The sequence below is a fragment of the Neolamprologus multifasciatus genome, chromosome 7, assembly GCF_963576455.1.
Source record: "Neolamprologus multifasciatus chromosome 7, fNeoMul1.2, whole genome shotgun sequence".
Taxonomy (NCBI): domain Eukaryota; kingdom Metazoa; phylum Chordata; class Actinopteri; order Cichliformes; family Cichlidae; genus Neolamprologus; species Neolamprologus multifasciatus.
Window position 1 is genome coordinate 48,426,520 of NC_140445.1, and position 15,484 is coordinate 48,442,003.

At 41.0% G+C, this 15,484-nt stretch overlaps 1 protein-coding gene across 2 annotated transcripts in view; it reads left to right on the top strand.

The window, feature by feature from the left end:
- The window catches only part of fbln1 (fibulin 1), a 30,803-nt gene that overhangs the window by 2,980 nt on the left and 12,339 nt on the right, over positions 1–15,484 (top strand). The window contains exons 2-15 of one of the 2 annotated variants that reach the window (XM_085166154.1): positions 922–1,030; positions 2,669–2,798; positions 5,805–5,946; positions 6,401–6,460; positions 6,551–6,637; positions 6,814–6,951; positions 7,050–7,187; positions 7,964–8,107; positions 8,206–8,331; positions 8,511–8,636; positions 9,383–9,502; positions 9,980–10,111; positions 10,225–10,348; positions 11,130–11,994. In XM_085166154.1, coding sequence (XP_085022280.1) covers positions 922–1,030; positions 2,669–2,798; positions 5,805–5,946; positions 6,401–6,460; positions 6,551–6,637; positions 6,814–6,951; positions 7,050–7,187; positions 7,964–8,107; positions 8,206–8,331; positions 8,511–8,636; positions 9,383–9,502; positions 9,980–10,111; positions 10,225–10,348; positions 11,130–11,511 — 1,958 coding nt within the window. In that variant the 3' untranslated portion in view covers positions 11,512–11,994. Of the gene's footprint in view, positions 1–921; positions 1,031–2,668; positions 2,799–5,804; positions 5,947–6,400; positions 6,461–6,550; positions 6,638–6,813; positions 6,952–7,049; positions 7,188–7,963; positions 8,108–8,205; positions 8,332–8,510; positions 8,637–9,382; positions 9,503–9,979; positions 10,112–10,224; positions 10,349–11,129; positions 11,995–14,794; positions 14,941–15,484 lie in introns of those variants that run through there. The other variant, XM_085166153.1, reaches the window with a different exon arrangement.

The following is a 15,484-nucleotide window of genomic DNA, read 5'->3' on the forward strand; positions in this document are numbered from 1 at the left end:
AAACATTCCTCCTAGACCTCTGGGAGAGGGCAGCAAATCTATAAAACCGTGGACTGCAATTCCAGACACTTGTCCTCCCTCCCTACCTGCCTAATCTAACTTACTTATTATCTGATCTTGCTTACTCCTGCTAGACGCAGATGGTTCTGTTTGAGGTATTTCACAATCACTATTCTGGATAATTCAATATTTGTTTTCTCTTTTTCCTCTCAGGGGGGAAATAATGATGATTAATGTCAATTTTGTAGACCGATCTTGGTTTGAGACACAGGCAACAAAAAAACTGAAAAAAAAAAGCCCAAGACGTGGATCTGCCAAAGCTATTTCACGTTTGGCATATAACACACTAACCACAGGCAAATGAACGTGCTTGATGTAATTGTTACGGCTGATTGTTTAGAGAGTCGAAGCATTCCAAACTCTCTAATCCACATGAATAAACAGCCAGATTACCACAGAGTTGGTCGCGCTCCAGTCAAAAGGCCTCATGTGGTTCTGCAAAAACATATCCATCATTCATTGTCTTTGGCAAAAAACAAACAAAAAAATCTCTCAAGGCTTTTTTTCATATCGTTAAACAGACTCTGAATTTTGTTTATTTGCTATACCATTTGTCTTGGGTCACAATAGCAGGATTGTCTTTTGTTTAGGAAAGAGACACAAAAAACAGATCATCATTGCTCAATTAATAAAAACTGTTTGGTTTTGCTGAAAGACAAATGCTCATCGAATAAATGTTGCTCATTTCCCTCAAATGATGCTCAGAAGTTTGCCATCTGATATATATTTGAGGCACAGTGTGTTTAGGCACTTGGTGTGTGTGTGTGTGTAGGCAGGCAGGTGGCCAGCACTATAATGTGGGGCCTGTTGTGATTCACCTGTTTGTACATGCAAAGGTAAAAACAATGTTGTTTTTAATAGGAGCAGAACAAATCTCAATGGAGGACTGCTGTAAAAATGGGCAAAAGCATGGCACCAATCATGAAGACTGTGCATCCCTGCCCCTTATCTCTGAGTCAACCACATGCAGGTAAGCCGCTGCTGTCTGCTACTTTGCTCTGTTAGGTTTAAGTGGGGTAGTTTATAGACTTCCAAGCTGTTAAATGCTGCATTTCTTAAAATCATATTTTCTATCCATAGTACTGGGCCCAAGTGATTTGGCATGTGCTGGATATTAAGGAAATGTCTAAATGCCCTTAATATGAGATCACTTTACCTTACTCCCATAAATCTCTAGGCACATTATTCACTTCACGTGAGAGCAGGAAGCGCTAATAGTGATGGGATAATAACACGTCTGCTGGTAACCATAGAAGGTGTGCTGCCACAGGTTCAGGGCCTATAAGCCAAACTGATGGCAAACACATTTGCCATAGCCACTGTAAGTGATTCCAAATTTGTCTAAATTATAGTGTGAGGAGTGGAGAGGAAAAGGGGCAGGGATTTGTGGGGGTAGCAGGGTAATATTTAGGGGTGGAAAAAGGTGAGGGGGGTCAGAAGAGGGGCTGTTTCAAAACCCAGGAAATACCTTAGAGGTGAAATCCGACATAGAGGGAGGGAATAACAGGAAATCTGAGCGATTACTTCAGACACCAACGTAAGCAGAAAGAAAGAAAAAAAAACAGGAGAAAAATGGTAAAAGGAAAACAGGAGCACGCTACTGTGCCCTTAAAAGGTTCTGCAGAGGAGGCGTGTACTTTGTTGTGACTTTTGGATCTCGAGTGGTTTATGTGGAAAGAGGTTTCTGGTAAGAGATGATAAAAAAACTTGGTTTGTTATGTTTTTTTATCTTGTAAAACTGCAGGGAGACAGAGATCCAGACCAGGGAGGAACAGTCAACCTCCCCTCCGCTCCCTTAACTGATTGGGCAGACAGTTAGACAATACAACGAAATCTGATCTGAACAGAAACATTTAGTAAAACATATTTTTATGATAACACTCTTTTGTCAGATTGGGCTGGCTGCTTCCCAGTACTGCTTTTCCCAATTAAACAGCTATTGTAATTTTTTTAATGATTCTTGCAGAAGATTTGTGTTATGCTAATCCCTAAGGGGATCACAGAGGTGAAGGTCAATTACGATACATCCTGTATCAAGATGTTACTCATTTTATGGTTATGGCTATTTCTCAAATCCTAACTGTGTCACCAAATTCTTAAGAAATGGTGGACTGATTCTGTCCCGGTGTTGTCATTGTGGCTGCAAGTAAACTACAGTTACTGGCAAATGTTAGTCAGCCGGTTAGGGCCCCTGCTGTTCTGCTTTTTTTGTTTGTTGTTTTTATAGGGTGTGAATGTAGGATGAGGTTTGTTTTAGTGATTTTGCTCTGCAAGTCACTGCATCAAAAGAATATGGAGATATTTTTGGACAAATGTGCAGCTTGGGACTGAAATCTTTGGTTTAACTTCTTGGGTGTTAAACAATCTGAACAGACCTCAGAGAGCTGTCAGCATTGCAAACACAATGTCCATCGCTCAGCTCATTCTAGACTTACTCAGCCCAGTCATTCGTCAGTTTTCAGTGTGACATGAGATCCCCTTTAGGCTTGCCTCGGGCCGATTTTAATGAGCTGCACTTCTAAGACAGATTTGCTTTGCCGTAAGCCAATTATTGATAGAGCGGAGAGTAAATGCACCACCTGTGTTTTGTGTTTTTTCTTGCTGACAGGATAGTGCAGGAGCAGTGCTGTGTAACAGTGCTCGAGGATAAAATGTGCACCAATGGTATCAACATTGCCAAAGACCAGGGGGCCTGCGATTCTTTATTCACCAACACCTGCGACACCAAGACTACAAAGGTGCGTTTGTATGAGTGTATATGAGTGTTTTGCTAATAGAAATGACCAAACAGAAAAGTAAATCACCAAAAAACTTCTTTCACCACTTTGTTGGACGATGATTATGGCAAGTGATTGATGAAAGCAGTGTTGTACATCTCTATGTGTGTGGGTGTGTGTTGTGCAGCAGGATGAGGCATGTCTCTGTAGGGAGGAATGAAACTTGTTGCTAGATTATAAATTAAACTGTGACTGTGGAATATTTCACCAGCGCATATCCAAGCACCTTGAAATGCTTCTTAACCAAACTCAGGCAAATTCTTGCCTTTATTTTCATTTAATATGTACTACATACACAGTATATACAGTGTTTGTGGCAAAAAATCTTGAATCACCCTTGGTTTCCTTATGTTTTGCTTCCAAGAAGCCAGACTTTCTTGTAATTTTAAGTCCCTTTTCCATTAGTAGCTACTCAGGTCGGCTCGCCACGGTTTGCAGGGTTTTCCATTAGATGGAAGTACCTGGTACCAGGACTTTTTTAGTACCTATTCCTCTGGGGATCCAAGCGATCTGAGCAATCCAAAAATGTGTCATCAACAGACTGTATGCCACCCACTGGCTGGTCAGTGGTGTAACTCGATGAGTAATGAGGGTGTCTCCTTCAGGAAAATCAAAACCACCACTAAAGTCAACCTTTAGAAACAAAAGGACCAAAACAGTGAAGATGATTAGGCATAGCTATTGCACCAAACACCAACATTATAGAGAAATGTTCCCATTTGTTTTAAATTAATTGAAATACATAGTCATTTAATGGGGTTACAATCCAATATAACCTCATTATTAGTGAGCTTTATAACTAGCATGAAAATCTTTACTTTTACACAAAACTAGGCTTGTGTAAGTTCTGCTTCCATCTTTGATTACAGATTTAAATGCATTCTTTTTCTCACCTTCATTAGTTCCCTTTAACTGGTTTTATGTCTTTCAGAAGTATTTTGATAAATTACTTAATAAAGAAACTGGTCTAGAATTTCCAAAGCTGATTACTTTCCATATTTACCAGAACCTCTTCTATGCTGGCAAACATCGGCTGCTCTGTGTTCCTCTCTCTGCTGCTGCTGATGGCATGGCTGCCAGCATGCTATGATGATGCACTTACAAAAATAATTTTCTCTACAGTGCTTTCAAGTTGTTTTACAAAGTTTCTCCTGTCACACCCTTTTTGTGAAATTAAAATGCTTAAAATCTGGAGCATCTTTAGTAGCGAGAAAACAATATGAGAATAACACCACCACGGGGTTGCAACACATAACAACAATGCTCAGTGGCTAGTGGAGCTAAGAGAAGACCACAGCAGCTTCCCTGAACAGGATCCAGTAACTATCACAGCGGCAGACATCCAAGAAAGAGTCTCAAGCATGAAGCGTTAGACAGTACCTGGCCCTGACATGAGTCGCACTTACGGTCTCAAGAAAGTAGCTGTAACTATGAGCATCTGGCAGCACAAATGAACCAAGTGGCTGGCATAGTATACAGGAATATCTCTGCCGATTATGGCCTGGAAGTCCCGAGGTCAAAATAGGTCACGTCCCCAAGGATGATTGAGAAATGCATTGACAAACTGGTGATGACTAACCAACCGGACATAGTAGCGGTGGACATGAAGAGAAAGACAGCTGTGGACCTTCCCAACATCAGGAAGAAGGAACACGAGAAGCTTGAGAAAAATATGCACATTTTCAGATATGCTTAAAATCTGTAGGTGCTTACATAGTTCCTGTGTGAAAATATGTCTCAAATGTGCAAAACTCCACAAACACTGGCTACAGCGGTGGATATAAAATCATTTACTTGATATGGAGAACGTCAGATTGACAAGAAAGAAATCAGGACTGTGGGTGGCTTATTTCATAACTCAAATAATCTGTGTGTTCTCAAGGAAAAAGACAGCATGCTGATACGAGATGGACAGAACAAAATGTACATTTAAATGATAAATAATGACAATATCTGTGAAAATAATGTTGTACTTTCTCTAATCAGTCAGAGAGAAGATAAGGGGATTTGCTTCAATGTGCTGTCTGGATAAGGTTTTATGTTTTCAATTTAGAAACTGCATTATTGTGTTTTGTAAGATTTGCAGTGATGATAGTAGAATGCTGTATTGATGTTTCACATATGAAACTAATAAAAAGGCCACTTACTCTAAGCAAGCATGGGAGAAGCAAGAAAAAGCTGCACAAAGATAAGATATAAAGCAGTTGTTTGTGCGAACTGTTCAGGAGTGTGTTTGTGTGCTTGTTGTGAGTGGTTTACACTAAAAAAGTCCTAAGAACAAAAAGTTTTCTAGCAGTCAAGGCCACACAGGCATATACCCACACAAAAGCAAGCACACACAAACAAACACAGAGAGTAGCAGTCAGCCACTACTGGTACACAACTCTTACAGTTGCTCTCCTTGGCGTGTGTTCAGTCTTGCAGTCGCTACAAACGCTGCGCGTGTGCACCACCGCACACACAGTCAGATTCCAGCTGCATAACCAAATTGCCAAAACATGCCCATCTGTCACACTCCCCACCTTTTTTGTCCATAACTGACATTACCGGGCTGTCATAATGATTGACTGAGCATGCATTAAGGAGAGGGGGGTTGATGTCATCTCATCACTGTCTCCCTCTGTGTTCTCTTTTTCTGACTGACTGACTGCCTTTCTGGTCCCGTCTGAAGCCTGCCAGTTGGCGTATCGTCTCAAAAAAGCTCTTTTTCTGTCTGTCTGGTTGATTGAGAGCTTGGCTGTCTGTCTAAAGCAACTTATTCTCAGCTGTCAGTTTAAAAGGCTGTCTCACTTCTTTAACCAACCAGCATACCAACCCTCTGTCTGCTCTTCTTCGTTTTTGTTTTACCTCTGCTGGTACACAATATCCTGAAAAGATCTGTATTTTGTTTTCTATCAATTATTTGCAAATTTTTCATGTCTATGCTGCTAAGTTCTCTAATACTGTGTTGTATGCTGTTTTTGATAGATGTGCTGTGACTGTTGTACTCTGGGTAAAACAGCCCATGAGCTTGGCCTACCCTGTGACCACAACCTATCTGTTGGCCATCAGTGCAATCTGGTGTCCCGGGCCTGCTGTGTGGAAGGAGCCACAGCACATCAGAGAGAACGTGGGTAAAAAAGGCAATCCTGCAGAAGGGAGTTTCTTTTATTGTTTTTTTTTTAATAAAACAAACAAAATATGTAATTTAAAGTAGAGTGGGCATAAAAAAGTGGATTAAAGTAAGTGAAAACCTATGCAAGTCAACAAAATAATTAGAAGTAGAAATAGGAGGACTACTGGTGTCAAACATAAGACTACACCGCCCCCTAGTGGACGCTTATGGTCATTGCACGCTCATTTTCTTAGCTCATATAAAGCAGCTTAGGTTCAGCTACTTAACATTAATGGGGAAATGGGTAAGATTCAGCATGCTGATTATGAGCTTTTAGACTGGATAAAATAAGGAATTTAATGACCATCAAAGTCAGAAGTTCACTAGTAACACAATGTTGTGCCAAAAGATTTCATGCATAAGGTGTTAAGAGTGCATGAATAAGCATGCTTTTTTCTCTCTCTTGCAGTGCCTAATAAGGACGAGACAACTGAAAATGGAGATTCAGCGTTAAATAATCAGTGCAATGGTAAAGCATAATAAAAGCTAACAATTGTGATTTCTGCACTTGCGTTAAAAAGCGCGGATCAGATATTAATGTTTCTGTGGTGCCTCTCAGGGAAGTGTGCTCATCGCTGTGTGGGGAATGACACTTGTGCCTGTTTCAAAGGCTATAAACTCAAACCAGATGGAAAGAGCTGTGAGGGTAAGCTCCTTTTGTATTGTTATATATATATGTAATGATTTCAGTCTTATATTTTAATATCAGGACTGTTTTTGATGATAAAGAAAAGACTTTTCTACTAGAAAAGACTAACACAACAGAGCCTCAGCAGGAGACATGTGATGTATTCCTTTATAGTCTGTCCTGTTTTTTCGCAGACATCAACGAGTGTTTGGTGGGAGCCAGCAACTGTCGGGGAGGAGAGCGTTGCATCAACACGGAGGGCTCGTTCCGTTGCCAGAGAGAAGTCAGCTGTGGAACAGGATATGAGCTCACTGACAGCAACAACTGCAAAGGTCTCTGCTGTTTGTAGGGAGACATTGATCTGCTGTATTTTTTTGGCTGCTATTCATAGCGTGTTGACAGGCAATTCTTCTGTGATGTCTTCATCCAGATATTGATGAGTGTGAGACCGGTATCCATAACTGTGGACCGCAGTTTCAATGCCAAAACACCCGGGGGTCGTTCCGTTGTCTTCCCAAAGTTCAGTGTGGATCTGGCTTTATCCAGGATGCTCTTGGAAACTGTATTGGTAAGCATTAGCACCAAAAGATTTATTGTGGCCAAGCATCCCAAACAGAGCTCTGCTGTTATTTATGATCTTTACTTGAGCACTTGTAAGGATATTGAGATTCTTAAATTGCTTCCCCCAAAATGTCCTCATATTAATGTAAATTTCAAAATATTTAACAATATGATGACTGGCATATGCTCTTTAATAAATTTACATCATTAAGACTTCTGTTCTTGAAGCCTTAAGTCAGTTAAATTTCCAGATATGTAATTAGACTTAGGTCTTTTTGGGGCTCGCTATTAAACTCAAACTTGTCCTGATCGTTATGGTCAAATCTGATTGATCAATTATTTATTTTATTGACTTAAATTAAAAAAAAATGTTTTTAGCTCATCGTGAAATAAATTACCTGGTGTAAGGTTAATCACTGCCATCATTACATTGATTGAGAGGAGCCAAATTATAGACAGAGGACTAATTAAGAAACAAGACCAGGTTAAATCGAGGCAATCAGGGCCTCATTACACGAGAAGACAAACAGCTGAAATGAATGACACACACAAGGAATAGAAATGATCCAATTAAAATAGGAACTGAAAAAGAAGACAAGTCAAGGAAACTAAGACAGATAAACGGGTCACAAAAAGAAGCATTGAATAAATAAGAAACATGTGGGAATTGATCATGTAACAATATAAGACATGATAAGAAAAAAATATAACAGAAACCTTGGAACATCATGACATTTTTAAAATTTAGAGTAACATCTGTGTCGTCTGTGCTCTTGTTTTCAGATATAAATGAATGTGTTAGCCAGACAGGTCCATGCAACAGGGGGCAGATCTGTGTCAACACAGTGGGCTCGTACACCTGCCAGAGGAACTCGGTTAACTGTGGTCGAGGATACCACCTCAATGAAGAGGGCACACGCTGCGTTGGTACGGAAGAGCTCATCATACCTACATGCAAAGTGTCTTACTAGCCTACCTGCGGTGGATATCATGGTGTTCTCTGTCGCTTGCACCCCTGCTTACAGATATCGATGAGTGTAAGACCACTGAAAACGTCTGTGGAGGTCATGCGTGCCTCAACATGTTGGGGTCTTACCGATGTGAGTGTGAAGCTGGCTACATGTTCAATAGCATCACTCGGCTTTGTGAAGGTAAACTGTTTTTTTTTTTTCTTTTGCTTTGCGTTCTTACGTTGGTAGCTAAATCCAAGTGTATCCTGAGCATGTAAATGCCCACAGCATGTATGTGTGTGTACTATTTCTAGTTAAAATAAGTATTGAAGTCACAATTTCAGCTTCTTACTTTGTCAGTTTTGGACTTTTTGTCTTAGATGTCAATGAATGCAGGCATTACCCTGGTCGTCTGTGTGCTCATAAGTGTGAGAACACTTTGGGATCCTACAAATGTAGCTGCACTACAGGCTTCGCGTTAGCTGCTGACGGCAGAAATTGTGATGGTAAGACAATCAAGTAATTTGGGAGACTTTATAGAGCCTAGATACAGTTGACTAGACAGAGTTTATGTGGGCGGATGTGGATCATTTGGTAATCAGAATCTTTGTGGCTCAATCTCCTACTCCCAGTGCATTCCTAAATGCGTTTTTGCCCCCGATACATCCAACGGAGTGTTGGTCTGAATGTTAGACTTTTTTTTTTAAAAGAAGAAAGGTGCCATATAGTATAAGTGACAGTCAATAACATGTCTCCCCTCTGACTTACACAATAGAAATCCTGCATGATCTGACATCCCAGTGTTAATGTTTTTCCTATATCATAATAATACTGGTCCAGGATCAGGGAAGCATTCAGTTGCAATGTTGATTCTGGACCAACATTATTATGGAACAAGACCAACAAAGAGATAACAGATATATCCCTGTGTACACTGGGGTACACTTTTGGTTTTGATTAAAGCTACAGCTGAGAGAAGATGGTAATATTTTTCCATCTTTGTCTCTAGTGTTGTCATAGTTCTCCAGCTTATGCCAAAATGAACGCCAACATGTAATCAAGTCTAACTTAAGAAATATGTTGCTGTATATCTTCAGTCTATGCAGCATTTTACCAGTCATCAATCTAGGAATCATATTTTTTAGGCAGCTTTCATAGTTACTTGTTCTTTATCCATAAATAGGTAAATATTGCATTAGAGACACATGCACGCATACATTTTGATGCTAACTTCGATACTTTCTCTGTGCAGATTTGAACGAGTGTGAGAGCACCCCATGTAGTCAAGAGTGCGCCAATGTGTACGGTTCCTACCAGTGTTACTGCCGCCGTGGCTACCAGCTCAGTGACCTAGATGGCACTACTTGTGAAGGTAAAGTTGAAGCATGTGAACTGCAACTGATACTCAGTTTAATTCAGTTGACATTTTATTGTATAGCACCAAATCACAACCTCGAGGCACATTGTCAGGTAAAGACCCTACAATAAAAGAAAGATAGCAGTACAAAACAGAAAAAACCCTTATAATCAGATGACCTCCTATTAGCAAGCACTTGGCGATGGTGAGAAGGAAAAACTCCCTTTTAACAGGAAGAAACATCAGCCAGAACCCGGGGCGGCCGTCTGCTGTGACGAGTTGGGGGTATTAGCCGAATTTCCACAAATAGGAACATTCAAACATGCAGATCAGCCTTGAATTTTTCTAGACAGGACCTGACAGAGACGTATGTGAGAACGCTAATGTGTGGCACATATGGATCAGACATTAATGGTGGTTGGCCACCTTTATTATGTGTATATAAATAAAATGAATGTGTTACAAATTCACCTTTTTCTTTGACGTTTCCAGATATAGATGAATGTGCCCTGCCCACCGGAGGTCACATTTGCTCCTACCGCTGTCACAACACGCCTGGCAGTTTCCACTGTTCCTGCCCCGTCAATGGCTACACCTTGGCGGTAAACGGGCGCAGCTGCCAGGGTGAGCTCTTTGTAATGTCATGTTGCAGTCATGTGGCGTTTGTTGGAGACCCTTTTCCCCAGCTTTGGAAAAAAATCATGTTAGTGACTTTTAAAACCCTTTTTGTCTTTCAGATATTGATGAATGTGTGACAGGAAGCCATACGTGCACAGAGAATCAAAGCTGCTTCAATGTGCAGGGAGGATTCAGATGCCTGTCTTTCGAGTGTCCGAACAATTACAGACGGGTTGGAGAGACGTGAGTATTTGAACTGTGTCCCTGGTGCAGATTATTTGCTGAGCAGGGACATGTTTATGAACAGGCATAACTATGATTGTGCTCTCTGTGTTATGACAGAATTAAATAAGTTTACCCTTATTACACATTAAAACAAATTCGTAAAAATACAGTAAATTTCACATTTTTTTCGTGTATTTTTTTAACCACATATTTAATTTTAGCATTTAGCATTTATCAATTACTATTTATGGACCATCACCATAAAAAAAAAAAGGCAGAAAATTACCAGGACATTTTCTGTTTTATTACATAGTTTCATGCAACACTCAAAGAGCACGGTCTGTGCTCCATATAGTTAACTTTGAAACAGTCACCATCTAAAGAGCTTTAAGTTTACATACCGTAATATCAGGCTTTTTAAAGCACTCCCGGTTTGTATATGGATCAGAGCCCCTGCATGTCCAGTATGCTCAATGCTGGAATGATTTCAGTATGAATCTGGCTGTAGCATGTTTTGCTGTTTCCAAGTGATGACATGCACATGGGCGTTTTTCAGTGTAATTTTGGCGCACATGACGATGAGAATGTGTACACCCACACCCTTGTTTGGAGGCAACCACTGACAGAACGTTTTGCATGATCCTAAAGAGGGCACTATAACTGAAAGTGATAATTCCTTTCTCTGCATGCCATGCACGGCAAATGAAATTTTCACCTGATCTCCCTTTCTCTTTCTCTTTTTGCCCGTTTTGTTCCGTCTTGTCCCGTCCTGCCTCCGATCTCTTTTTTTCTTTTGCAGTCGATGCGAACGCTTGCTTTGCAATGAGTCTGTCCAGTGCCTGACCATGCCCCTGAGAATAACCTACTACTACCTCACCTTCCCCACCAACATCCCCATCTTCACCACCATCTTCCGCATGGGCCCCTCCCACACCGTGCCAGGAGATGACATCCAGATTGCTATCACAGCTGGCAACGAGGGCGGCTTCTTCAGAACTGAGCAGATGCCCACTGGTGGTGTGATGTCAGTGGCAAAGCTCATCAACAAGCCGGAGGACTTTGAGCTGTCTCTGGAACTGAGGCTGCGCCGCTATGGCACAATCACTACATACCTGGCTAAAGTGCTGGTGTTTGTTACACAAGAGGAGCCCAGAGTACCTTATAATCCCCTACTAGAATAAACAAAAGGGATTCATAGGTTTGCACAAGTTGTTACCCCCTTAAAATGGATGTGGCATATTAACTTAATCTCACTAAGAAATCAGAAAAATTGCAAAATGCATGCAAGAGTAAAGCATGGTGATGCAATATAGCCTGCTATATATTAATGATTACACAAGTTAAGTATAGTTAGAGCATGTACAGGTAAAAATATAATTCTAATTTCCATGAGTTTCTGGCAAGTGCAGGCCTTTCAGGGCTACTGCTGGTCCAAAACTATGGTGCCGCTGTCCCCTTTATCTTGTCTGCTATTGAGGCTTTTTTCTACTACAGTTTTTTAAATGAATGAACTCAAATACTACTCTGTCTCCTAATAAATGCACATTAAACATGGCACATTATTTTTAATGACACTGTAAAATACATTAATCAGAAGAAAAACAATCACAATTTGTAGTTGTATAGCATTATACACAATAAAGCTTTTGTTTTAAACAAAAAAACATATGGATTATTATTCAGGAGTTTATATTAGGACCAACTGAATGCATCTTTTTAGGTGAGGCATTGTCAAAGAAGCCACTGTAGGTGGCGTTCTAGGTCAGTGTAACTCTCAAAATGGTAACAACCCAAGTCTGCCGACAACTGAGTGTAATTTGATGATGGTTGCATGATAAAGTCTGACATTTTGCAGTATTTTATGGTTTATGTGCTGGATGAACAGTTTTCTATTAAAACTGCAATAGAAATAACACATGTTCAAGTTAAAACCAGTGTTTGATAATGGTGCTTTGTGGGGTTTAATCAAATACAGCAAAGGGAGCAGTTGGAATGTGAGGCTAAGTCACAGATGGAGGCATGAAGATTTCCCCTCACAAAGTTTCATATTACTATTATTCCAGTAGTTTCAGGACATTGCGTATATTCTGTTTTGTCATTAAAAAAAGATGTCCTTCAATTACAAGAAAGTGTTTTAGTATTTTAAACATTTAGTGCTAGACAGCATTTATTAATGTTATTAGATACCATTAAACCAGGCTGTATTTTTGTCTTTAACATTGGCTTAAAAAAACTGTTAAAATCGCAAACAGCAAAACCTTCAGTCACTAACTACACGTAATATATAAAGTACTTAGAGTGACTCCATTCCTTCAAATTCCAGTAAGCCAGACTGACACCAGACTTTGCATTGTTACTCCTGCTTTCCAAATGTCACTTACCATTACCAGTTATTTTTCGTGCACATCTCTTTAGCTCCCGTTGCACAGATTTCCACTGCATACTGCGGGTGCAAACCCCAACACAGACAGACAATTCCAAATGAAGGCTGAGTAAGTGACATGAGAAGAGATGCAGTGGGAAAGGAGAGGGGAAATGTGCACCAGCGGAGATTATAAGTAGCTTGACATGCTGTGAGGGTGCTGCCTGAGGGGCTGTGGCTTTTAATAACTGTAAATGCAGATTTCTCAGGTTCCTCCTGTCCCGAACGTTTGGGCTAGTAAGGATGCACTTGGTCCCTGTTGGGGATAGCCCTAAAATAAGAGTCTAGTGGCGTAGAGGAGTTTTTTCCTCCCCTTTTGACATTGAGTTATGGGGCTCTGGGCTCTGGCCGGTGGTCTGAACAATTTGCGGTACAGCAACATCACCGCGCACAAAATGAATGATGCCCTGCAGTGTTTGTGTTGGGGCGTTATCAATGTGCTGACTATAAATAATAATTACCAAAAAAATAAAAGGCCCTACACTTGACCAGAAGACTTTCATCCAAAAAAGTCTGTTTTTCTTTCTGGTCTGAGAATATTGGGGTTTTTTCTCCTGGGCTGGGCCACGTGAGGCATGGGGACATGGAGAAGGCGCGCATATGTTCATGTGTGTCCAAGTGTGTGTGCATGACATAAATGCACACATATTCACAAATGAACACGTAGAAGCTTCTTTTGTTTTTACACTGAACTGTAATTACCTTGAACTGATGCCTCTGCTTTGAAGAGCCCATCTGAGTGTAAAAGGGTTAGGGTTGGGGGGGGGGGGGGGCAGTTCACTCTAGGTCATTATCTTCTCATAAATTTACTCTCTACCCCAACAGCTTTCACCTCATCCTCTAGAGCCCCACTTGGGTCTTTCTGCAGCTCAGGCCGTGGTATTATAAACTAGGAGAACATTTTGTGGGTTTGGCCCAGAGCAGAGCAAAACCTGGACCCGCCGCTAATTGCTAATTACAAGCCCCTACCCAGTGGTGGCTTGACTTTTTGTCAGGGGCTTCTCTCCTCGCTCTCCATGAAAGGAGCCCTGCAACCCAAGCTTGGGCTTGAGCTTTGAGCTGCAGCAGATAGGTCCCCCGAGGAGCGCCAGAGATCCACGGGCATGACTCACAGTGTGGCTATATGGCTGCCATGCACATTAACTGGACTTATACATGACAACATGGATGTTTTCATAACCCAGTGTAACCGTGTACTGACTTGCCTCCTTTGTTAAACTCAAGCAAGGCTCAGCTTGAGTTTAACATCTTGAATGTCATAATCAAGGCTTTTATTTTGTTCCAAAAGTTCCCAAATGATCACAAGTTTTCAAACTCTTGATTTATGGGGTTGCTAATGCCTTAGAAACCTCTCTAAAAAAGCTGTCTTATGTAGCAGACAGGTAGTTAATAGTGATGTTTCAGGTGGCGTTAGGTTTAGGAGCCAGTAGAGGCACTCCAATCCCTCCGACCTGTCACTGATTAGTCTGTGGAATAAACAAAGCCCTAAATAATAGGATGAGAGCTGCCCTGGGGAGAGGCTGGGGAGTTGTCTAGTCATGTGGCTTACAATTTAGGAGTCTTTTAGAACACTCCCTTTCCCCATAAATCCTCCTCAAGAGATTATCTGATGTGAAGCCGGCGATGCTCTGCAAATCCAAATATTTTCCTGAGCAGGTTGTGGATCATTCTCTGAATGTAGTAATTCATTTCCCACACAGCTTGAAATAGTGCATCAGAAAGGCATCAATGACAGCACAAGTCTCCACAAGCTACAAAGTTTGACTGCGGCATGAGCCTTAGCCATTGTTGGTTTATTATTCTTCCAAACCACATAGAATTTGAAGAATTTGATTGTTTTCTTGTGCCGAGCGCTACATTCAGTGCCCCTTATGCCTCATTCAAATAGTGTTTGTGCAACAGCATCGCGCTGCCCTGATTTGTTCTAAGGTGGTTAGCTTTAAGCAAGCAGAACCTAAAAGGTCAGAGGCTGTGCGTGTTTCCTTTTCCAATTGTTTTTTGTTTTGTTTTTGGTGGGTAAGTATGTTTGTTCACTTCTTCAGAGCGGCGAGGCTTGAACGGTCTGAAGTTGTTCGCTGTATAAAGTCCTGTCAGCCCAATAACATCGCCTGCGTTCTGGACCCCACGCACTCAGTGTCACACACCTTCATTTCCCTGCCTACTTTCAGAGAACTACCAAGGCCTGAGGGTAGGTACACGACAAGGTGCACATTTTTTTTTTTTTTGAATAGTCACACAAAACTTACATAATCCAGTAAATAAAGCACTAAACACAAGAGGGTTTTTTTCTATTTAAAGAAAAAGGTTTTCAATCTGCCGCTACATCTTGTGATCTCTGAAGCTAAGCGGTTGGCTGCTGTTTTATATACATATCTTCTTATTATTTTCATTCAGCATGTGTCCAAACCTCTTAACTGTCTCCAAACTGCTCAACCCGAGCTGTCTCTCTAATGTACTCATTTCTAATTCTGTCCTCACTGCTCACTACCAACGCATTAGCATTTACAGCTCCGCCACCTCCAGTTTGGCCTCCTGTCTTTTTGTTAAAGTCGCCATCACCAAAATATACATCATTTTGTAAACCATTCTTTTCATCTTTGCTGCTATTCTTCTCTCACAAAATTACCCCTGACACTTGTCTCCACCATGCCTTCCCTCTTCTCTTCATCTCTCATCTGCACTGTGCATTGGGATTTAAACTCCACCTAAAATCTACCTTCACTATCTCCACT